The 23,143-nt window shown below is 53.1% G+C and overlaps 1 protein-coding gene across 12 annotated transcripts in view; it reads right to left on the reverse strand.

The window, feature by feature from the left end:
* Nucleotides 1-23,143, reverse strand: part of LDB3 (LIM domain binding 3) — an 83,085-nt gene that overhangs the window by 17,060 nt on the left and 42,882 nt on the right. For 5 of the 12 annotated variants that reach the window (XM_037734383.1, XM_017516964.2, XM_017516965.2 and 2 more), the window contains 4 exons: nucleotides 11,306-11,451; nucleotides 4,364-4,832; nucleotides 2,672-2,852; nucleotides 1,972-2,092 (listed from right to left, as the gene is read on the reverse strand). In XM_037734383.1, coding sequence (XP_037590311.1) covers nucleotides 1,972-2,092; nucleotides 2,672-2,852; nucleotides 4,364-4,832; nucleotides 11,306-11,451 — 917 coding nt within the window. Of the gene's footprint in view, nucleotides 1-1,971; nucleotides 2,093-2,671; nucleotides 2,853-4,363; nucleotides 4,833-11,305; nucleotides 11,452-14,561; nucleotides 14,751-20,616; nucleotides 21,391-23,143 lie in introns of those variants that run through there. The other 7 variants (XM_037734386.1, XM_037734387.1, XM_017516967.1 and 4 more) reach the window with 2 other exon arrangements.

A 23,143-nucleotide genomic window follows, 5' to 3' on the forward strand; every position in this document is an offset into this window, starting at 1 on the left:
CCCCCCCACCCCATTTGTTTTTGTTTTTGAGACAGAATCTTGGCTCTGTCACCCAGGCTGGAGTGCAGTGGCATGATCCCAGCTCACTGCAACCTCTGCCTACGTGGTTCAGGCGATTCTCCTTCCCCAGCCTCCCGAGTAGCTGGGATTACAGGTGTGCGTGACCACACCCAGCTAATTTTTGTATTTTTAGTAGAGATGGGATTTCACCATGTTGACCAGGCTGGTCTCAAACTCCTGACCTCATTTGATCCACCCTCCTCGGCCTCTCAATGTGTTGGGACTGCAGGCGTGAGCCACGGCCCCCGGCCTCTGTACTCTTTCTAAAATAAAAATTGGATTGTATTATTTCCTTGCCTTAAACATTTCAGTGATGCTTATTGCTTAAGGAAACGGATTGTAAACCGTGCTCCATGGAGAGCTCTGGGTCTCCTGGAGCCACTTCACAGACCACTCCCATTGCCCACTTACCCTGGGCAGCTGCTTTGCTAAGAGCTTTGCACACATTATCTCAGTTAATCCTCACAACAGCCTCTGAAGGAGGTGGTCTAGAGAGGAAACAGAGGCTTAGAAGGAGTAAATACTTTGTCCGTGGTCACCCAGCCTGGAAGTGGCCCATGTGGGATTCGAGTCTGGGTCGCTCCAGGTACCTTGGTGCCTGGCCAACACGTTTCTTTTCTAGTTTACAGTCAGGGGAAATAAATTTTATTTTGTTTTGCTTTTTCCCTTGAGGAACTGCATGTTTTCTTCTTTCTGATTTTAAAGTAAACTAACTTACTGTGTTTCTCTTTCTGCCCTCAAACTTGCTACCCAGTCAGTCCCTGCAGCCGTGTTATTCTTCATAATCAGCATGCCTGCTTCTCCTCCCTCTGATTTTCTGGTTCTACCATCTTAGCCTTCATGTCTGTGTTACCTTTTCTGGAACCTGCTTCAAATCTTTTCTGAAAGGGGAAGTCTCTGAATAAATGAGTGAGTGACTAACTCCCACCTATCTAATGAAGTGCTTTGTCTCCTGAATTTACAATAATTTCCTTGGCATTTTAAGATAACATATAGCATTTTGGGGGTACAGAGAAACTCTGAATTCACTCAGTGAGATTACAGGAATCTGAAGGAACATCAAAGTCTGATAAATATCACAAGGGCAGTGGAAGGGGTCTCTACACTCCTTCTGTGGTTTAATTCTCACCACAGCTCTGTAGGCAGGTGTTTACAGATGTGGGAAGTAAGGCTTAGAGAAGGTTAGTAACTTGCTCAGGGTTACAAAGCAGCCCAAAGTGGAACCAGGAATAGAATGAAGGACAAAGTCCACAGCCAAGGCCTTTTCGGACTAGGCCTTGTGGTCTCCAAATCAAAATAACCTGAAAGGTTTCTCAAGTGGTTATAAGATGCCAAATTGTGATCTACATTTTTTTTTTTTTAATTTTTTTAAGATACAGGGTCTTAACTCTGTTGCCTAGGCTGAATACAGTGGTGCTCTCACAGGACACTGCAGCCTCGAACTCCTGGACTCAAGTGATCCTCCCACTTCAGCCTCCTGAGTATCTGGGACTACAGGCACATGCCACCACACCTGGCTAATGTTTATATTTTTGGTAGAGACTGGATCTTGCTATGTTGCTGGTCTCAAACTCCTGGGCTCAAGCGATTCTTCCGCCTCAGCCTCCCAAAGTGCTGGGATTAAGGTGTGAGTCACCTCACCCAACCAGATCCACACAGCTGATGCGTAAAATAAGCTATAGATTCTGCACCTCACTCTCCCCAAAGCTGCAACCATATAGGCAGGAGAGATAGTTAACTTCCTTTGTGTGATATTAACATGATTCTGCCATTAAAAACAAAACAAACATTTCTTCCGGAAATAAAGGCCTTGGGTGGTCGGCTGTGAATTGATTAGAGAGGAGTTATTTCCCTGCACCTTCCCCTTTCTCCCAGAGCAGTGCCCACACAACATCGCCAAAGTGTTCCTACCTTTCTCACAGTAGGGCTCCCCATCTTCCATGTGGAAGAGGCTGTTCCCGAAAGGCTTCTTGCAGGCCGCGCAGACAAAGCAGGTTGTGTGCCACGTCTGTCTCAAGGCATGCATCACTTCCTGGGGGAAAGAGCCTGAGCTCAGGACAGAAAGGAGAGAGGGAACTGGGCTTGACTACCCCACCAGGCCCCAGCCACTGCCCAAGCATCGTACCAGGGAATGGGTCAGGAGAGCCCAGGATGCTGGCCTTTCACTCTGAAGAAAGACCCAGGGGCAGCAGAGAAGGGCTTCTCACTCTCCAGCTGGGTGCCACGTTCTGTGCATTCTTACATAAACTGTGATGCTTAATCCTCACATTAAATCTGGGAGGAAGTACTGCTTATTACTGTCATTTGCCAAAGGGGCATTGAGGGTCAAGGCCACATTCTGGTGAGTGGTCAGGTCAGGCTATGAAGCAATCACTTGCTTTGCAGAAGTTCCACCTCTTCGAGCTGTGTGGAACAGGCGCACAATCATCCCTTGCGTCAAGTTCATTTATCTCCAAGTTTATTGGTGGCAAACCAATTCCCTTCTAGGATAAAAATGGAGTTGCTTTCTCTCTGTTACCGGCAACTTCTTGGCTTCCTATTGGGACCCCACGATCTTGGGGAAGGGCTGGGAAGAAACATGGGTCAGAAGAAGGGGAGGCTGCCCACTTACCCCCATAATTTTGGTGTTGCACTTGGCACAGACTGGGGCAAAGAACTGCTCATAACATCGCTCACAGTAAACGTTGTTCTGCTCTTCCACAAAGCACACATCTGCCAGGGAAGTCTTGCAGTAGGCACAGTTGAACTCTTCAGGGTGCCAGGAACGGCCCATGGCTACCAGAAATGGGCCCCTGGGGAAACAGAGAATGGCACCCAGTAAGGCAGCCCCTAGAACTTTGAACTAGATATTTTAAGAACCCCAACACTGTTTATACTTTTACCCAATAACTCTGACTTTTGTGACTGTTCTGATGAAATAATGTGAAATTCAGAGAAAGCTCATGCAGAAAGGTGTTCATTGTTGCATCACTTACAATAAGGAAAACCAAGAAGTAATTCAAACATCCACCAGTAGGGAACTGGGTAAACATATGATAGAACTCAGTTGACCACTGATGATGATAGTAAGAAATCCAATAATGATGATGCTGATGGCTAACATTTATTAAGTGATTACTCTGTGTCAGCCTCCATTCAACAAAACTTTTACATTTATTAACTTGCTTAATTCTCACAACAATCCTATGCAGTAGGTACTATTACACTACCTATTTTCAGATGGGGAAACTGAGGCACACAGAGTTTGAACAACTTGTTTAAGGCCATCCGGCCAGTAAGTGGTAGACCAGAATACAAACCTGTATAGTCTAGTTCCAGGTTAGCAGTCAGAACAGTGGGACTATGAGAACATTTTTTTGTATTCTAATTTTTACTTTTCTGTGTTTTCTAATTCTTCTCTAATGAGTATATATTATTTTATTTTATTTTATTTTTTTTTTTTTTTTTTGAGACGGAGTTTCGCTCTTGTTACCCAGGCTGGAGTGCAATGGCGCGATCTCGGCTCACCGCAACCTCTGCCTCCTGGGTTCAGGCAATTCTCCTGCCTCAGCCTCCTGAGTAGCTGGGATTACAGGCACGTGCCACCATGCCCAGCTAATTTTTTGTATTTTCAGTAGAGACGGGGTTTCACCATGTTGACCAGGATGGTCTCGATCTCTTGACCTTGTGATCCACCCGCCTCGGCCTCCCAAAGTGCTGGGATTACAGGCTTGAGCCACCGCGCCCGGCCCTCATATTATTTTATTTTTAAACGAAAGTATATTTTTCATGTACATAAGCTCACACCATACATGTACACAAACATACTATATTCAAACAACAGCCTTGGTCCATGGCTTCTAAATGTGAAATCACTTGTTTTCATTTTAGTCTGGCAGATGCTCACCAATGCCCTGAGCAGCCCAGGCCTGTCTGTGGAAAGACCCAGAAGCAACCCTAAAGGAAAACTGGGTCAAAGCCAGCACTGTCTTACAACATGCCCCGTAAACCTACTGGCAAGACTGGTGATTCCCAGAACTCAGCCTTATCCCAAGGGGGAGCTCCTGGCACCAGGCACCCTGCTGGAGCTTCACCCACGAACCTCATGCCATCCTCCCAGCTCCCCAGAGGAGTGGGTATCACACAGGTATGGAAGCTATGGCTCAGAGAGGTCAGACCAGAGGGCAAGCCAGAAGGACCCATGGCTTTCTCCCTATACCTGCCTCCTACCCCCATCTCTCCCCACCAGGGATCAGACTGTGGGCAAGCAACCCGCACACACGCCCTTCCAGTGCCCCAGTGCAGGGGCACAGCTGGACCATACCGGATGACGTTGTTGCAGTGGCCACAGAGTGGAGTCCGGCTGCTGGCTGGGAAGCGCTCAGCCCTCTGGACGGTCCCCCTGGCAAGTGGTGGCACCTGGGGACCTGCTGGGGTGTAGGCTGGGCCCCCCCGGACCAGGGTCTGCTTGCTGATGGAGGTGGTGCTCTTGCCAGGGGCAAACTTCTGGGAGAAGCTGTCATCTGCCACCCAGGGGGGACGGCTGGCAGGCTCTGCAGGGCCCCCGCTGTAGGCCGCAGAGGATGCAGGGTTATAGTTGGGGGCAGGCGAAGGGGTATAGGTTGGTGCAGGGGATGGAGTATAGGTGGGGGCAGGTGAGGGGATATAGGCAGGGGTAGGTGAGGGAGTGTAGGTAGGGGCAGGCGAGGGGGTGTAGGCAGGGGCAGGCGAAGGGGTGTAGGGAGTTGGACTGTAATTGGCCCCTGGGGACGGGCTGTAGGTAGATGCAGGCACTGCAAGCCAAACAAACCCAAAGAAAGACATGTCAGGAATTCATTCTTCCCAGTTCCCCTCACTCCCAGCCAGAGAAATGTACAAGGTGACTTTAACACTAGAGTAGTGCGATTTCAGTTTTTTCAGGAGATTTGTTCCTGAACTTCTTGATGGCCCAGATCTGAATTCTCAGCAGGGTGCCAGGGAGCTAGAGAGCAAGCACAGCCAAGGGAGCGTCAAAAGGGCTGGAAAAGGGACACAGCTATAAATATCTGCAGCTGTGCAGGGTGGGGCTCCACTAGGCCTTGGCTGCCCAAGGCCTGCATAAGACAGGGAGTGGGGTTGGGGGTACCTGGGCAGGGATAGGTGGGAGTGGGTCAGCTCACTCTTGACTGCGAGAAACTTTCTGTTGCACTCTGACCAGTGATTTGACATCTGAAATACCTCCCTTGGCATGAGTTTGCTGAACCTGGACCTAGTTCAGCCCTCAGGACAAAGCAGATGACCTGGCAGCTGGGTTTTCAGGTTCAGGTTTCAGGTTTAGCTACAATTACTTTCTTGAAAAACAGCTTGGATTGATTTGTATTGCGGGGAAATTCCATCTTGGTTTGATTAGGATGGGGGATCTTGAAGAAGGCATTTCGAGGGTGCTGGGCAGAGACTCTAGGGTGACACAGCCCAGGTGCAGCTGCTTGCTTGGCCCGTGGCTGCCCTGGGCACCTCTGGACCTCCACGTCGCTTTGGTAGAAGCTGAGAGTGTGTCTGAGTGACTGTCTAGAGATTGTGCAGGCAGTCAGAGTGAGAAGAGAAGGCGCTGCCTCATTTCTGCCACCCCCTCCTCCAGCTCCCCTTTTCTGGGTCACAGCACAGAAAAAGCATTGCAACTGCTTACCCACAGCCCTCTCGGGCCTGGGCCCTCAACACTTAGCCAGAGCAGACCCAGCTGTGCCCTGTACACAAGGTCTAGCTGGCCTCCCCTTCCAGCAAGGGAGGTTCCAGAAGCCTCACCTCATTTCACAGTCTGCCCTTCCAGAAAGAGGCCTCATTCCCCCCACCCTAGGAAGCATGTCAGCGCAACCTCCCTCCCCGTTCCTGAGCTCAGCCTGGGCAGGATGGACTGTGCTGAGGCAGTTCCCACACCCACGCCCCGCTCCTGCCCCGACCCCACACTCCAGCCTCAACCTAAAGAGGAAGGGTTTCCTTAGGGCTTAAGACCCTGGCCCCACCTCCAGTCTCTCTTTTCCACCTGGATCCCCTGGGCCACCCAGAGCAGCCTGTGGTTCCTACTCTGCACCTTCCACTCCCAGGTGACCCACCCTTCAGAACTGGGTGACCTGGAAACCCCTGTGCTAGGGGTGAGTAGGAACTGCGTAGATAGGATTCATCCATGTTATTGAAGGAAGAAGAGATAAAGCCCTCCACAGCCCTGCCCTGGAGCCATCCTGTGAGTGAGGCCTTCGAAAGGTAATACCTTCTCCAGAACGAATCTTCCTCATGTTTAGGGGGTAATGAGGCACATAGCATGCCATCTGAATCAGTCTTCCCATTATTTCCCCTTTACATTTGAGGTCACTGAGGCTCAGACAGAGCTAATCAGTGGGAATATGTCTTCAAAACCATATATTCTACCATCCCAAGCTGCCTCTGCAAGGAACGTGAGTCCAATTTCCAGAAAGTCTCGGTGCAACATGTCAGGGAGGAGTCATTTTCAACTCGGAGACCCTGTGCTGTGGGGTCTTGATAGCACAGCCAAGAGCCCCGGCTGCAGGACCCAGCTCTACTACCTCCTGGTTGTGTGTCCTTGGGCAAATTCCTTAACCTCTCTGGGCCTCAATTTCTTTATCTAAAAATGACAATAATAATTCTTAGTATCTCATGAGGTTATTATGAGGATTAAGGGAAGGTAAGAAATATAAAGAACTTAGCCTAGTACCTGGCATAGTGTGTCACTAAATGTGAGTGAGGATGGCAAGGACGGAGGCAACCTGGTCTCAGTGTCAGATGTATTGTTGTTAGCCTGCCTCCCGGCCTGCTGCTCACCTAGGGAAGCCCGCCCAGTTAGACTGGGGTGTGTGTGTGTGTGGGGGGGGGAAGCATCGGGTGTGGGGAGAGCAGGAAAGGGAAACGGGAAATCTTGAAGTCAGATAACCTGAGACTGAGGTCTATTCACTGGTGGCGGAATGCCTGATGCCCTGCCTGCCCCACAGGGCATGGTGGGCATCTGCTGCAGTGACATACTGCATGCATTTGGTAAATGTGTACAGCTCAGATTGGAGGTATTGTCACCCTCCCTAACAACTTTGCATAGCAGAGAATCTCAAAGTGCTGGGGGAAGAGGGGATTCCAGGAATACCACGAGGGACAGAGAGCGGGAAAGGTGATCTAGCACAACTTCAGAGCAGCTTCATCCCTCTATTATAGATAAGCTGTTGCTGTCCAGCCTGGAGTGCAATGGCACGATCTTGGCTCACTGCAACCTCCACCTCCTGGGTTCAAGTGATTCTCCTGCCTCAGCCTCCCAAGTAGCTGGGATTACAGGCATCCACCACCACACCAGGCTAATTTTTTGTATTTTTAGTAGAGATGGGATTTCACCATGTTGGTCAGGCTAGTCTCGAATTCCTGACCTCAGATGATCCACCTGCCGCGGCCTCCCAAAGTGCTGGGATTACAGGAGTGAGTCACCTTGCCTGGCCCTTTCCTTTCTTTGTAAAGCGCAAGTCTCTGCTAAAATAGATTAAGATTAGCTGGGCGCCATGGCTCACACCTATAATCCCAGCACTTTGGGAGGCCAAGGAGGGGGTGGATCACCTGAGGTCAAGAGTTCGAGACCAGGCTGGTCAAGATGGTGAAACCCAGTATCCATTAAAAATACAGAAAAACTTAGCCAGCGTAGTGGCGGGTGCCTGTAATCCCAGCTACTCGGGAGGCTGAGGCAGGAGAATCGCTTGAAACTGGGAGGCAGAGGTTGCAGTAAGCCAAGGTCAAGCCGTTGCACTCTAGCCTGGGCAACAAGGGTGGAAACTCTGTCTCAAAAAAAAAAAAAAAAAAAAAAAAAAGTTTAAGACCACAACCCCTAATCCTGCGCTTTCCAATACATAGTGCTGCGTGGCCAATCAGCACTTTAAATGGCTAGTCCACCTGAGAAGTGAGAAGTGCTTTTAGTGTAACACACACACCAGATTTTTGAAGACTCATTAATCATTATTTTATATTGATTGTATGTTGAAATGATCTTTTATTTTTTATTTATTTATTTTTTTTGAGACAGAGTCTTGCTTTGTGGCCCAAGCCGGAGTACAGTGGCACACAGCAGCCTCTGCCTCCTGCTTCCCAAGTAGCTGGAATTACAGGCACCCGCCACCACACCTGGCTAATTTTTGTATTTTTAGTAGAGACAGGTTTCACCTGGTTAGCAAGGCCGATCTACAACTCCTGACCTCAGGTGATCTGCCCGCTTTGGCCTCCCAAAGTGCTGGGATTACAAGTGTGAGCCGCCGTACTCCACCTGATATTTTAAATATATGTAGTCAAAGGAAAGATATTAAAATAAATTTCACTTGCTTTCTTTTACTTTTTAAAAATGTGGCTGCTAGAAAATTTCTTTCTTTTGGGTGGTGCTGCCCTCATTAAAATGATAGCTTTCGCATGCTAGGCCCTTAACGAGCATTATTTCAAGTAATTACTCGCTGCAATCCAAGGAGGCAGATAATATTTGCAAGTCCATTTTACAGATGAGGAATTGAGGCTTGGAGAGCTTAAGTGACTGCCTCCAGGTCATTCAGCTGGTGAACTGCCTAGCTGAAACGAGCTGAGGCAGCCAGACTCAACAGCAGGTCCCCGCTTAGAAAATCCCCAGGCAGCAAAATAGGCTTTAGTTCACCCCTTTCAAGTAAATCGGGCCTTGTCCCACCTTTCCTGCCTCTTTCTGGCAATACTAATCCTATATCCTCTGGCTGGCAGTCACTTTCCTCCATCGGAAGGCCTTCCAGACTCCTGGATCCACTGCCCTTTTTTTTGTTTTCTTGAGACGGAGTCTCGCTCTGTCGCCAGACGGGAGTACAGTGGCGCGATCTCCGCTCACGGCAATCTCCGTCTCCCGGGTTTAAGCAATTCTCTTGCCTCTGCCTCCCGAGTAGCTGGGACTACAGGCGCGCGCCACCACGCCCAGCTAATTTTTGTATTTTTATTAGAGACGGGGTTTCACCGTGTTGGCCAGGATGGTCTCGATCTCTTGACCTCGTGATCCGCCCGCCTCGGCCTGCCAAAGTGCTGGGATTACAGGCGTGAGCCACCGCGCCTGGTCCCCACAACACAGAGATCTCACAGAGGCAGGCCAGAATCTGGACCCCGATTTGATGGCTTCCTTGCCCGGGGCTGTACCACCCAGAGAAGGAACCTCCCCGGCTTCGGTGGCCCGGCCCGGCAGCTCTGCTGCCCCGGGTCGCAACCCCCACTCCCGGCGGGGGGCGAGCAGGCAGCTGCTCTTCGCCGCCCTCGGCCTCTGCACCCTTCAGCCTGGCTCACCGTCCTGCCAAGAGAGACCTGATATCCCATCTCGGAGCCCCGGGGCTGTTGCTATTTCTGCGTGACGGAATTAAACCAGCCTAAATTAGAAGGTGATATTTCATCTCTAATTGGCAAGTTCAAAAGGCCTCTATCTCACTCGGCGGGCTCGGGGATGTGTAATTAAACAAGGTGATTTCTGACTCACTGGGGGCCGGGACTGGCTCTCCGCGAGCGCCCGGCCGCCGCCCGGCCCGCGGGCCAACGTGGCCGTCCGCGACCAGTGCGCACGGTCCCCGAGCCGTCGCCGCCGCCGTCCGCCCCCTCCCGGGCCCCAGGTGTTCTGGGGAGCGGCCGCCTAGCTCGGGCGCCAGCGATAAGATCCGGCCTGCGAACGCCGCCCTCAGCCTGGAGGAGGCCCCGGGGAGAGCTGCGGCTGCGGCCGCGGCGGTCTGGGGCCTGCGGGGGCTGCCCACCCTCCCCGACGCCCGGGTCTGAAGAGCCTGGAGGGCTGGGGAGCGGAAGGGGGGGCTCGGGCCCACACGCCCTGCTTCGCCCGGGGCCGCCTGCCAGCCGCCCCCGGAACCCACTCGGCAGCCGGGCCTCGGGGAGACTGAGGTGAAGGCAGGCCGGCTACAGCGCGCGCCCGCCCGGCCGCCTCCTTCCCCCCAGGCAGGAATGAGTTAACGTCTGCGCGGCCTGGGAATGGCGCGGGGGGCCCGCGGCTCCGGCCGGTCTCGCCCGCCTGGGCCCCAGCCCGGGGAGGAGGAGGAAGGGGACGCTGGGCGGGCCGGCCGCGCGCCCCCGGAGCCCTGACGCCGCCTGGCGGGCTGGGCGAGGACAGCCGGCGGCCGCCCCGGAAGGTGCCAACAGCGCCTGCCCAGGAAGAGACGGAAATGTCCTCCTGGCGCCCGGGCAAGGCCTCGCCTACCCCCGCCGCTTCGCCTCCAAACTCCTCCCCAGTCTCCCTCCCCGGGTTCCCAGTCTCCGAAGGGGCAGCCGCCTCCCGCCGCTTTTCACCGCTGCAGAACGCCCCCTGGCCCTGAGGAGTTTCCGCCTCAGAACCGGCTGCCCTTGCCCCTTCTCTGTAGGGACAGGGGCACCTCCCGTGCGACAGACGCTGTGCTGGGAGCTTCATTCCATCCCCAGAACACGAGGTGTCTATGAACATCGCAGCCTGGAGGGATGAGGCGCTTGGCCGTCCACAGCAGAGCAGGCCCCGACACCGGCCTCTGTCTCGGGCAAAAGCGGCTTCGGCCGCCCATGCTCAGCCCCTCTGTCAAGAGGGAGCTTCATGAAACAGCCCCCAAGCAAGGCCCGCCCCGACTCAGTGCCTGTCTCATCTCCCTGGGCTCCAGCCGCTGGGAAAACTTCCCTGGGGTCTCTCGCTGCGCCTGGAAAGGACCTGCTCCCTAGTCGAGGCTCCGTATGTGCTGTTCTGTACCCCCACAGCTGTGGCCAGCTCTCGAACACTGGCATGACACAAAGAAGACTTTTTTTTTTTGAGACCGAGTCTCACTTTGTCGCCCAGGCTGGAGTTCAGTGGCCTCATCCTCTGGAGTAGCTGGGATTACAGGTGTGTGCCACCACGTCCAGCTAATTTTTGTGTTTTTAGCAGAGATGGGGTTTTGCCATGTTGGCCAGGCTGGTCTCGAACTGCCGACCTCAGGTAATCTGCCTACCTCGGCCTCCCAGAGTGCTGGGATTCCAGGCATGAGTCACCACGCCTGGCCCAGAGAAGACCTCTGTCCTCCTTTGCTCTCCCTTAGAATCATCCACTGCATTCTTGCCCACCTGTCTCCCCCAGGCCAGATGCAGGTTCCACAGGATTCTGGCCCACAACTGGGGGATGGAGGACGGAGCCTCATTAGCAAGGCCTTGCTGCCCATTCTTCTGGGGATGTGACCACAGAGCCACCTCTTGGCTCTTGCGACTCCTGGAGCCCGCCCAAGGCTTAGACAGCCTCCCTTCCTGCTCTGCCTCTCACCTGGCTGGTAGACAGAAGGCCGAATGCTGGCAGTGGTGACAACCCGGGGCTTGGTTGGAGGGGCGGCAGGGCCCTCGCTGTAGCTGGTGTGGGTGGCAGGTGCTGAAGAGCTGGCCGCTGCGGCGCTGTAGGAAGAGGTCTGGGGCCTGGAACCAAGGGAGGAAGAGTTACAGCAAGAAGGACAGCACCCACTGGGGCCTGCAGGCAAGACAGGCTGGCTCCTGGGTCTTCAGAAGCCCCTGGGGAGCTGCCAGAAACTGTGGAGGAAGGACCACAGGGGTCTTGGAGGGGAGGAGGGCGTTCCTTGGGTAGCTAGCAACACCGCCTTTGGAGAGAGGGAGGAAGCCACCAGCCAGACAGGAGGACACTGGGAAGATCCTTCACTCCTGTAGACTGCCCGGGCAGGACTGTGGAAGAGCACAGAGGAGAGGAGATGGTCCTGGTCAGAACTACCTACCCCCTCAACCTCGTGGGGCACCTCAGCCCCTAACTTCGTGGCCTCTTCTGCCTACCCTTTTCTGTTGTTGCTGAAAGGAACAGCAAAGTCTCAGGTTTCCTGGCACAGATGCTCGGGGGAAGTCAGGAGCTCTCCACCTCCCACAAGGCCACTCCCAACAACCAATACACACACCTCTTCTGCACAGAATTCCTGTCGCCTTCCTCCAACTGGGTTAGTTGTCAAGGGGCCTAGGGTCAGCTTTCCCTGCCTGTGGCCCAGGGACAATGGGGTCAAAGAGATGAAAAAAAAAGTGTCCTAGTTCATTACCCTCAGGAGAGTCTGTGCATGGCCTCTCCTCCCAGAGAGCTGAAGGTGCTGAGAACTCCTGGAATCCAGCAGCCTGTTAAGCCTTGTCTGATCCAGTGTTCCCAAACTGTATTTGTTCGTAAAACCTTTTTCTTCATTTAAAACTAATGAACGCCTTGCAGAACACGTCCCTGGTCTTTCAGATCTCAAAGGGGATCACATGCCCACATCCAGGGACAATGGGTCATTCTGGAGGCGCTGGAGAAGTGAGCCCTGCCTGCCAGCCCTCCATGGTTTCCTGCCTTCCTTCTGTCTGTTCCTCAAGGGCCTGGGGCCTGCTGATCTCTGCTGGGCAGAGCTGTAGGATGAGGAGTGCCTTCCTTTCTGGGGCTCTGAGAAGGGGGTGGTCCTGGGATAAGAACCAAACTTCTGAGTGGATCCAGAGAGGTCCGATGGGCTGTTCCAGACAAGGCAGAGGTAAAATAACCTCAGGGGGCCTGCGGCATCCCAGACCTGGGGACTGTGCCCACTTGCCCTGTCAAGCTGCTGAGTTTCTGGCTGAGTGAAGCCATTGTCTCCCCTCCCCAGGCCCACCTGCCCTTCTCTGGATAGATTCCTGTGCTGACACCAGCAGAGTAGGGGTCTTCATGGAAGAGGAAGAGACAGTGTCCAAGGGGTGCGGGGCTTCCATGGTGATTGGGGGTGGGCCAAGGGGCAGTGGTCTTAGCTGGACTCCATCAGTGGAGGACACTTTGCTCGCAGCCCAGGTCCTGAGTAGGAACTGGCAATGGGAAAGGCAGCAGTGTGCAGTGAAAATTTATGGCATCCAGTGAAAATTCTGAAGTCATGCCCCCATTAAAGGCTGCAGTATCCATTTGCCTCCCATGACTCCCTCAGCTCCAGCTCCACCCGGCCCATGTGCGAGGAGGGGAGGTTGCTTTGCTCAGAGTGCAACCCTGTGACCCCTTCTGCTCTAGCCCCACTCCCTGCTGGGCAGCCCTCTGAGCCCCTCTCCAAGCTCCACCCAGGCCCCAGCTCTCCTGCAAGGCAAATGGAAGGGAGGGAGGATCACAGGAGCTTTGCGGTGAGCAGGCCCAGGACAGCGAGACCTGAGCTTGGTGCTGGTGCCTGCCTTTGAGCAGGGTTGGGGCCCCAGAGATGGCTGCCTATAGGGCTCCAGCTTCTATAGCCCCCCACCATTCAAACTGGGAGGCTTTTTCCCGCTCAACAACAGGGACATTTCTTGCCCTTCTCAAAGTCTCTTCTTTATGCAAGTAGCAAGGCCATTATGTAAAGAGATTCTGGTATAGAGAAGGGAAGTAGTGTCCTAAATCCCCCCACGAAACTGGGATGAATCCACCCCTGGAAACCCAGGGCTAGGCTCCTCCTTCAGGCTTGAATTGGGCTGGGGAAAGGCTGGGCTTGGCACCATGTGGGTCACGTGAAGCCTGGGATGGGGGCAGCAGACAGGCCTTTGAGCCAGTTTGCCCACATCAGTCCCACCTTAGGCTGCACCGTGGACCTACCCATCCTGATCCAAGAGGCATGTCCTCCCCCACAAGGTGAGAGGCTGGGACACCTGGGCTCTGACCCCAAACACTAACTGGCCAACCCTTGGAAGCCCAGATAGAGAGCTGGCTCCATGCAGCCTGATGGGCCACATGCCACTACAGAGTGACCTGCCAGCCTGGCCCCTCTGCCTCTTCTTTTCTCCCCTGGCCTTTGGTCTCTGCCTTGCTGGGTGTCTAGGAGGGCAGGTTGGGATGCAGGAACTCACAATACTTGTTCCTTTGTGTTAGGTATTTTACAGACATTTTTTTCTATCATAACCCTATAGAATAGGTGTTTGGTAAACATCTTAACAGACGAGGAGACTGAGGTTCGGAGAGCTTCAGTTACTTTTTCAAGGTTACACACAGTAAGCTGTGGAGCAGACGTAAATCCCACTATACCAGGTGTCTCTGGTGTTAACATGCTTTTCCGAAGAGAGGGGAGGGTAAGTGGGAAGTTCATGGCTAAACTCTCTCTGACCAAATCCTACCTGCCTTCCGTGCCCAGTTCAACGCTCCCTCATCCAGGGAGCCCTCCTTGATTTCTCCAGCCCACAAGGACAACTTTTATTCTACCTAAGTTGAGTTCCAGGAACAAAGACTTTCCACACAGTCCCCTTTTGTTATCTGTGTTTATATGAGTGTATTTGTGTGTTTGTGTGTGTGTGTGTGTGTGTGTGTGAGAGAGAGAGAGAGAGAGAAAGAGAGAGACTGTTACCTCTCTTACTGTTGTATGTGCCCCTGGGGAGCAGACTGACAGTCCCTGCCACAGTGGTACACAGCCCTGAAATTCACCCTCAGCTTCCCCTTTACACTCTGCACCAAACAGCGCTGGCCTTGGCTTCCTCCAGGCCCATGGGCCCTAACTACCTTGGACATAGCTGGCCACAGGTGGACCCAGAGTGGGGCGTCTCCTGCCTCCCTTCCCCAGGGTCAGGCCCGGCACCTGTGGGCCAGTTACCTTGGACTGTCGGCGGGGCTTGAGGCAGGGGCTGTGGCAGAGGCGGAGGCGATGGCAGTATGGGCGGCAGCTGTGGCCAGGGGTGGCGAAGCCGCACTGGGAGAGGCAGCAGCAGGCAGCTGGGCGGAAGCGGGCAGCAGTGGGATGGCGGCCTGGGTGGTGCACACCGGCGCATGCTCAATAGGGGTGCTGATGGGGTGGGACCAAAAAGACAACAGGTCAAGGGAGCCTGGAGACCCTGTGGGTCCTGTCTGCATGGGGGCAGGTGGCTGCAGCAGAGGCAGGCTGGGCAGAAAATGCCACCTGCCTTGCAAACAGAGCAGGATCCTCAGAGAGTGTGTCTTCCAGTTCAGGGAAGGAGCTTCTCCAGGATCCCAGGAGCAGAGGCTCAGACCACAGGAGGGTCCCAGTAACATCAAAAACTTTTTCAGTCCTGAAGGAATTTTCCACCCCTACCCCTCAATTTTTTCTGTACTCCCTAATTTTTCTTTCTCAGCAAAACACGGTGTGGTAGAAAAGCCGATGGAATTATCCACCCAGGTTCCTCCCTGATCCTGTTTTCATTCTTCCCCATTCAGTCAGGGGCATATGCTACCTTGAGAAAGGATGATGCAGCAAAAAAAAAAAAGCAGCGGGAAGATATTTGAGTGCCAAGGGCTTAGGCTCTGGAGTTGTGAGAACCCGGGCTTTGGGCTCTGAAGGACTCAGGGCACCAATAATCCACATGACTAAAAGCTACCATGCCAGGCAGAGCAAGGTTACCTGGACGCGAGTGGGCAATGTGACATGAGGATTCAGGAATAGAAGCCCCTGTGCCCCTTTTCAAGGTCAACCCTGGGGAAGTGGCAGGACCCCAGGGTTTCCCATGCCCATGTAGAGGGGCCAGGAAGACCTGAAATAGCCCAAAGATCTCCATGCCTCTGTGTGGCCCAGGTGCCATAGAGGATTTGTCATGCACCCAAGAGTGACTAGAACATGGTCCTGAGCACCTGCAGATCTGCAAGACCTTGTAACTGAGAAAGAGAAAGGTGATTACTCTGCCAGTGTGGACCAAATGGGATGGGCTGTCCCCCCAGATGCCAGTGCAGGCAGAATCTGACAGAGGACCAGGGTGTGCCCACACGCCTCCAACCTGAGTGCCTTGGCATTCTGCAAGCACTTCTTCCCTAGACCCACTCTAGGAAGACAAGAGCAGTCAGAGCTGGGTTGCTACCTGTGAAATGGGGTTGGCAGAGAATAGAAATTAAATTATAGGAAAGCAAAGAAATGCACATTCTTTGCCCTTCGACTTGTATTTGTATTTGCAACAACAGCAACTGGATAAATGGAGCTCCTGCAGGTGGGAATGACTCCCCCCTGTACTATGCAGTTTGTTTATTGATCTCATGCTATGTGCCAGGCATTCATTATGATGTCTTTACTTCCTCACAGCAGCCCTCTGATAGGGTATCATGGACTGTATTTAGTAGATGAGGAAATGGTAACAAAGAGAATTCAGTTGCTCAAGGTCCTACAACTCATCAGTAAAAATAGCAGCATCTGATTGAGGGTTGTTTTGATTTGAATCCTTAACCAGTACCTCATAGAGGAAGAAATAAACCAAGTAGAATCTTTCCCCAATAAAAGGCACTATTCTTATTGGAAATAATTAGAATAACAATACTTTCCATTACTGAGTGCTTGCTACAGTATAAGAAATTACCCTATTACTCCGTTTTAGCCTTTCAACCTCCCTGAGTGATCGGGACTGTGACCCTCATTTTGTAGATGAGAAATCCAAGGTCCAGAGAGATCGTGTCTCTAGTAAAAAAATCACAAAGCTGCAAAGTGGGAGAAAAGGGCTTGAGCCTTTACCACTATAACACCTCGCAAACTTCTGTGTGTGCTTGAAGCCCCTGGGGATCCTGTTAAAATGAAGTCCTAGCTGAGTAGGTCTGGGACAGGACTGACAACCTGAGTCCACATTTCCTTTTTTTTTCTTGGAGATGGAGTCCCGCTCTGTCTCTGTCGCCCAGGCTACAGTGCAGTGGCGCAATCTCAGCTCACTGCAACCTGCGCCTCCTGAGTTCAAGAGATTCTCCTGTCTCAGCCTCCCGAGTAGCTGGAATTACAGGCATGTGCCACCATGCCCAGCTAATTTTTTTATTTTTAGTAGAGATGGGGTTTCACCATGTTGGCCATACTGATCTCAAACTCCTGACCTCAGGTGATCCGACCGCCTCGGCCTCCCAAAGTGCTGGAGTTACAGACATGAGCCACCATGCCTGGCCGAGAGTCCACATTCTAACAGGCTTCCACGTGATGCTGATGCTGCTGGTCTGTGGGCCACACTTGGAGTAGCTGGCACTACCGGGGTCTGCTCAAGATAGGAATGCGAGCGGACCCTGAGCTGTTTGCAAAAGCATCACTGAATTGCTTTCCTCCATCTGGTGAGGTGTATGGTAAAAAGGGCATGAAATAGTGTGAGAGGATCACAGAAGAATAGAGCTGGAGAAGAGACAAGGTTGAGGGTTGACTGCCCCCATGGGAGAGAGTGCCATCCTTCTCCATAACTGTGTGGGAAACTTTCAGGATGGGCAAGAGCAGTGGCTATATCCTGCCCAGGTCTTCCCTGACTTAGTGCTCAGAAAAAGGCAGCCTTGGGTAGCCCAGCTTGCAGGCCTGCAGCCATGCCTGGCCCTGGCTCTTCCATGAGCCACCTGTGAAAGAACCTTGCTTCTGGAAGCCATGCCAGTGATGTGACGGCCCCAGAGAAGTAGCTGCAGTCTCTGAAGCCACACCACTGAGCCGGCTGCTCAGACTTTCCTCTCAGTGTGGGCAGGTATGGACGAGGATGGCTTGGGCTGACATAGAACACTGGCCTCCTTGATCTGCTCTCCATGGCCCTATTCCACACTTCCAGTAGGCTGCTGGGAAATGAGGATACTGCACAGGACAAGGGCACTGACAGTGTCCAGGTTGGGGACAGTATTCCGCAGGACAAACAGGAGGTTGGCTTTGCCTGTGTCCTTGGCTCCAATTCACTGTTAGGCCAGCTTACCTGCTGCTCTCCCCAGCCATATCTCCTAATGAACCCTGGATTCCAGGGCATGAAGTTGGAGCTGGATGTGGGCCCTAGGAAATTCATCATTGACCACAGCACCAGAACAATGATCACCACCAGGTGTATCTGGGTGTGCACGTGAGTGAGCCTGCAACTTGGGGTTCTTCCTGAGTAGCATCCTCTCTAGAACCACTATCTAAAGACTCCAAGAAGCCAGGGCCTAGGGAAGGCAGAGGAGGCATCGAAGGGTATCCTGAAGGATCTTATTCCAGGTCAGTTCCTGCCTGAAGTTCCACGAGCCCCCAGAAGCATCCTAACAGGGGCATCATAGAGCAAGCACTGCAGAGAAGTTACTTGGCCCTGGCTTCATTCCTAAAGACAGTGCTGGTGAGATCACCCCAGCCTGGTCTAAGATCTACAGTTTCTTCCTGCCTTGGTGATAATTATGTTTAAACATCTAAGCGAAAACCAAATCAAACCAACTAGACCCAAATGCTCATGGCTTCATGGGGAGGATGGCGTGGCCAGGAGAAACACAGCCTGGTCATCGTCACCTTTTCAGCTCATCTCTTCCCTCAGTCTGATCAGCATCAAGGTGGAGCATGTTGACTGTGTGCTCCCGCTCTTCCATGGTGGCCCTTGGTGGTGGGAATGGTGGGGTTTGATTGATGCTGTTATTAATAACTATGATACTCTGTCTGGGAAGGATGGGATAGCGGTGGTGGTGATGCTGGGTCTTGGGGTCGTTGTCAGTGGACTTGGGTCAGAACTGTTGGTGATGGTGGAGGCCTTGTGAATGTATTGATCGTGCTGAAGGGGTGCCACTTTTGGGGTGATGCTGCTGCTTGTGTTGGTTAAGATGGTGAAGCATGAAAATCTCTGTTGATTGGATGATGATAGAATGCCAGTCAGGTGATTGGTCTTGAAATTATTCAAGCTGCCACCCACCTAGTCTACACCACCTTGATGCCTGGTGACTGTGGCTCAGGGGAACCCTGAACTGCATCACTTTGCCCCAGAAATACTCCACTGCAACTCCAGGGTCCACATTGCCATTGTGGTCTAGGCGAAGAATGCCTCATCAGCTATAGTGTGAAAGGTGCCCTGGAGCCTTTGCTAGTTCCGTTTTGCCTTCAAAATACATTCAAAAATACCATGGCCTTGGAGTCTCGGTGCAGGCCACTACTAACCATGACATCCTCTGCATTCTCTGCATTCCAACCAAAATGATTAACTTGGGGTTCTGGGACACTACTTCTCATCAGCACCTCTGCTCATTCTGCTCAGAGTATCTGTCCAGCCTTTTGTGTCTGTGTCCACTCTAATTCTAACCATTCCTGAAGATAAAAACACACTGACCTCTTCTTCCAGGAAGCCTTCTTTGATCCACCAGTTGGAGGGATGCTCCCTGTCTCTGGACCATACATGATCAACTTCTCATTGGGAACACAGCCACATCGGCCCTTTCCGATTCCTTTAGCACCCACAGCAGTCAGGCACCTCCACAAATGCCCATAGACATCAGATGCTAAATGAGGACATCTCTCCTGCTTATACCTAGGGCTTTACATGAAACCCAGCCTGGGGTCCCCCAGGGTACGACATGAAGGGATCTGGGGTAGGTGGGGAGGCAGGGGTTCAACCTGGTGGTTCCAAGAGGGCTCCGGCAGGCTGGGGACTGGGAACAGGGGTCCAAGAACCCACCAACTCTTAGTGGTTGGCTAAGATTCTCTGCCAGCCTCAGGATACGCACTGCCCAGGACCTTACTCTGTCTGGCAGCCCCTGCCCCCAACCCACCCTTGGGCCTTGCAAGTCCTCTGAAAAACATCAGCCAAATATAGGTGTGCTCCAGGAAGCCTAGATGAAGGCAGTTATCCTTCTTTCCTCCCCTTGGGAATCCTCCAGCGAGGATGAAGCCTGCCTGGTGCAGGCATCAGACTGCTGGAGGCAGGATGAGGTGGGAGGCCAGAATAGGTTGGCAGGGGGCTTTAGGGAGCATCTCAGGGTGGATGGACAGGAGACAGTGGCCTCCCACACCAACCCTTCCTGGTGGGATTGCTAAGGTTCCTGGAGGCAGAGGGAAAGCCTATGCCCAGGCAGCAGGAATGGGTGCAGGGGTCTGGCCAGTCCAGCCACAGAGGAGGCAGGAGAGCTTTGAGGGCTGGGCCTCAGCATCTGCTTCTAACGTAAGTGCTGCCGCTCTCATGTCCTCAGCCTGTGATTTCACACAATGGAAAGTAACATGGAATTGGCCAGGAAAAGCTTTGCCATCCATGGGGTACTTTCTACTTTCTAAGTGGTCAAGACTGGGTCAGGTGAATGGGGCGCTAGCTTGTGGCTCATAGCTCAGCAGGACATGAGCCGAGGCCTGGCTGGGATATTTTTGGCTGCTACTGCTCTTCTTAGCCCTTCCTAAATGCTCAGGATTAGGATACGGCCACAGGTAGGTGGGAGCTGGAAGCAAGACCCAGGTGGAAGCCTTCACAGCCCTCCTGCCTCCTGCCACTTGAGCAAGACTCTGCCAAGCCCCAGCCCTGGCCCCCCGAGTTCCCTTGTGAACTGCTCCTTAGCCCAGGTGTGCCCACTGGAACCCTCCTCTCGCCTCTGGACCAGGACAAAGCATAAGTAGCTCCTTCCTGGGAGAACAACTTGCAGGTGCCTTCTGATGGGGCGGGGAAGGACGATGGCTCAGTCTGCTGGCTGCAGCTGGGTGTGGGAGGAGAGGCAGGGGGCATTCGAGTATTCCCATACACGCTGTCCTGTGAGTGACTAAGGTTGCCCACAGACCTCAGCACAGATTTCCACCACCATCCTCCCACCCTGGGTTGCAGCTGGGCTCGGGACCTGTTGGGTAGGAGAGTAGCAGGAGCAGAGCTGTGCTGGGTCCCGGGACTGGTGGCCACTGCCCCTGCCCCTTTTCTGCTGGTGCCTGTCCTCTCTCTGTCCCAGATCCTGCCCTTACAGCTCCTCTCGGGTGGGAAACACACAGGCACAGCATGACTGGGGCTTGGTGTGGTTCACTTCAAATCCTCTTTATTTCAGAACAAGCATGCTTATATGTACAGAAGAGAGAACTATGGAGCCAGCACACACAGTACAGAAAGGAGGGTGCACGACCCCATCTCACCACTGCCAGGAGGGGTCTCTGCCTCATCTACCCTGGGGCTTCCACTTCCTCTTCAAAGAGCCCTATTCCGGGCTGACCTGGGCTCCAGAGGGCAGCAAGGGAGCCGGCAGGGCTAGGGTTCAGCCTCTTTCTCAGACCCTGATCTACAGGTCACTCATTCTAGGAGGACATGAGGCCAGGAGCTAAGGACGGTGGGAAACTGAGCAGTAGCCCATCCATTTCCCTTGGTTCTGGGGTGTTACGCCAGCAAACCCCTCATGCCCTCTCTGGTCTACAGCTAAGGCCCTGTGCAGAGGGCAGGAGCTCAGACTATAGGCTATTTGGGGGGTAGTGAGGGTTGCCCTGGGGGTGGGTTGGGAGGTGCAGAGCTGCAGGGGGCTGGGCCCCAGCATCGGCTCTGGGGTGGGCAGAAGGCAAAAATGCTGCAGTTCGCCATCGGAGGTGCCCCCAGCACAGTTATACATTGTCAAGCATCACCATGGGGCTCACATGCCAGATCTGTGTGGGGGGAAGGAGGGAGGGAGTCCGGCCTGTCGGGGTGGGGGGATTCCAGGCAGCCTTTTAGCTTTTAACATTAAGGATTTGGGCCGAAAGGCCATGGTGCCAGTTGCGCAATTTGGCAAAACGTGGGCTGTTACGTTCCGTTTCAAACCTTTCCCTGTGGCACAAAGAGAGAGAGAGACAGAGAGAGAGAGAGAGAGAGAGAGAGAGAGAGACAGAGACAGAAAGAGAGAGAGAAGAGAGGAAGAATGAAAGGGGTTAGGGGATGTGTTCACCATTCCCCTGTCTAACAGCTGGGGCAGAGGGCATGGGAGGGCAGAGGGCAGAGGGGCAATGGGCTTGGAGAAGCTATAGAATCCATAGGGTACATTCTAAGTGGTCAGGCCTTGGTTAGGGCAAGACCCAGAGTCCTGGGGACCAGAATGGAGGGACTGAAGCCCCTGACTTGAGTGAGTGGGTGACATGGCAAAGGGACCTGGCTAATGGCCCTGGGGCAGACTGAGCAAAGGGGGCTTCCCTGGCCCATTTAGTGAGGGCTGGACAGGGCTGCTTTGGCTTTGATCTCTCAGGATTGAACCAGATAGACAGGTGCACCTTGCGTGATCTCTGTCCCCTAGCTGGGCATCAAGAAGGAGGAGCGCCTATCCCCCATGATGAGGCTTGGTGGGCATCCCTGCCCCCTCCCTGTGCTGCCCTGGCCTCAACAAGCCTTCACTGTCCCCAGAGAGAAGCTTTCACACACAGCCCCTGCACGCCCCTGTCCGCCAGGTCTGAGCACAGCCTGGGCACACACGTGCTCACCCACAAGGCCACCGTCACAGATAGAGAGTCAGGACTTCCCGCCACTTCCCAATAGTGGGGACTCTTGGGGCTCAACCCACACCTGCTCAGCTGAGGGCACAGTACAGAGCAGGCAAGCAGCAGCCAGAAACATGGGAATGAATGGAGGAAGAGAGCACCTGAGAAAGGCCAGTGCCACAGGCGTCACAGCCCTAGGCCCTCCAGGCTGGAAGGGCCAATAACATCCTCCAGACCAGAGGTGCCCACTGGGGGCCAAAGGGCCCCATCTAGCCACAAACACAGTATGTTTAACCTGCACAGTGTTTAAAACTGGACTTAAAAATTCATTTCTAAGTCCATACCATGAGATGCTTCTTAGCGATAAAAGGGAGTAGATGAACTACTGCGGCACTCAACCACTTGGGTCACCCCTGGGAATTATGCTGATTGAAAAATGACCTATCTTAAATGGTGTCATGTTATATGATTCCATTTATATAATAGTCTTGAAAAGGACAAAACTATAGAAATGGAGCACAGATCACAAATTAGTGGCTACCAGAGGCTAAGGAGGTGGGTGGGTGCTGGAGGGGAGTGGGTATGGCTATAAAAAGGCAGCATGGAGAATCCTGAGTGATGGAAGTTCTATGTCTTGCCTGTATCAATGTCAGTATCCTGGTTGTGATATTGTGCTTTCATCTGCAAGATGCTTTGGGAGAAACTGGGTGAAAGGAACATGGGATCTGTATTATTTCTTATAACTGCACTGAATTTGCAATTACCTTCAAACAAAAAGTTTAAGAAGTTGGCTAGGCACAGTGGCTCATGCCTGTAATCCCAGCCCTTTGGGAGGCAGAGGTGGGCAGGTCACAAGGTTAGGAGTTCGAGACCACCCTGGCCAATATGGTGAAAACCCATCTCTACTAAAAATACAAAAATTAGCCGGTCGTGGTGGCACGTGCCTGTAGTCCCAGCTACTTGTGAGGCTGAGGCAGAAGAATCGCTTGAACCTGGACGGTGGAGGTTGCAGTGAGCTGAGATCATGCCACTGCACTCCGGTCTGGGTGACAGAGCGAGGCTATCATTTTTTTTTTTTTTCACGTTAAGAGGTTAGGAGTGAGACTCCATTT

This window comes from Cebus imitator, unplaced genomic scaffold, assembly GCF_001604975.1.
Source record: "Cebus imitator isolate Cc_AM_T3 unplaced genomic scaffold, Cebus_imitator-1.0 Scaffold612, whole genome shotgun sequence".
In the NCBI taxonomy this organism is placed as follows: Eukaryota; Metazoa; Chordata; class Mammalia; order Primates; family Cebidae; genus Cebus; species Cebus imitator.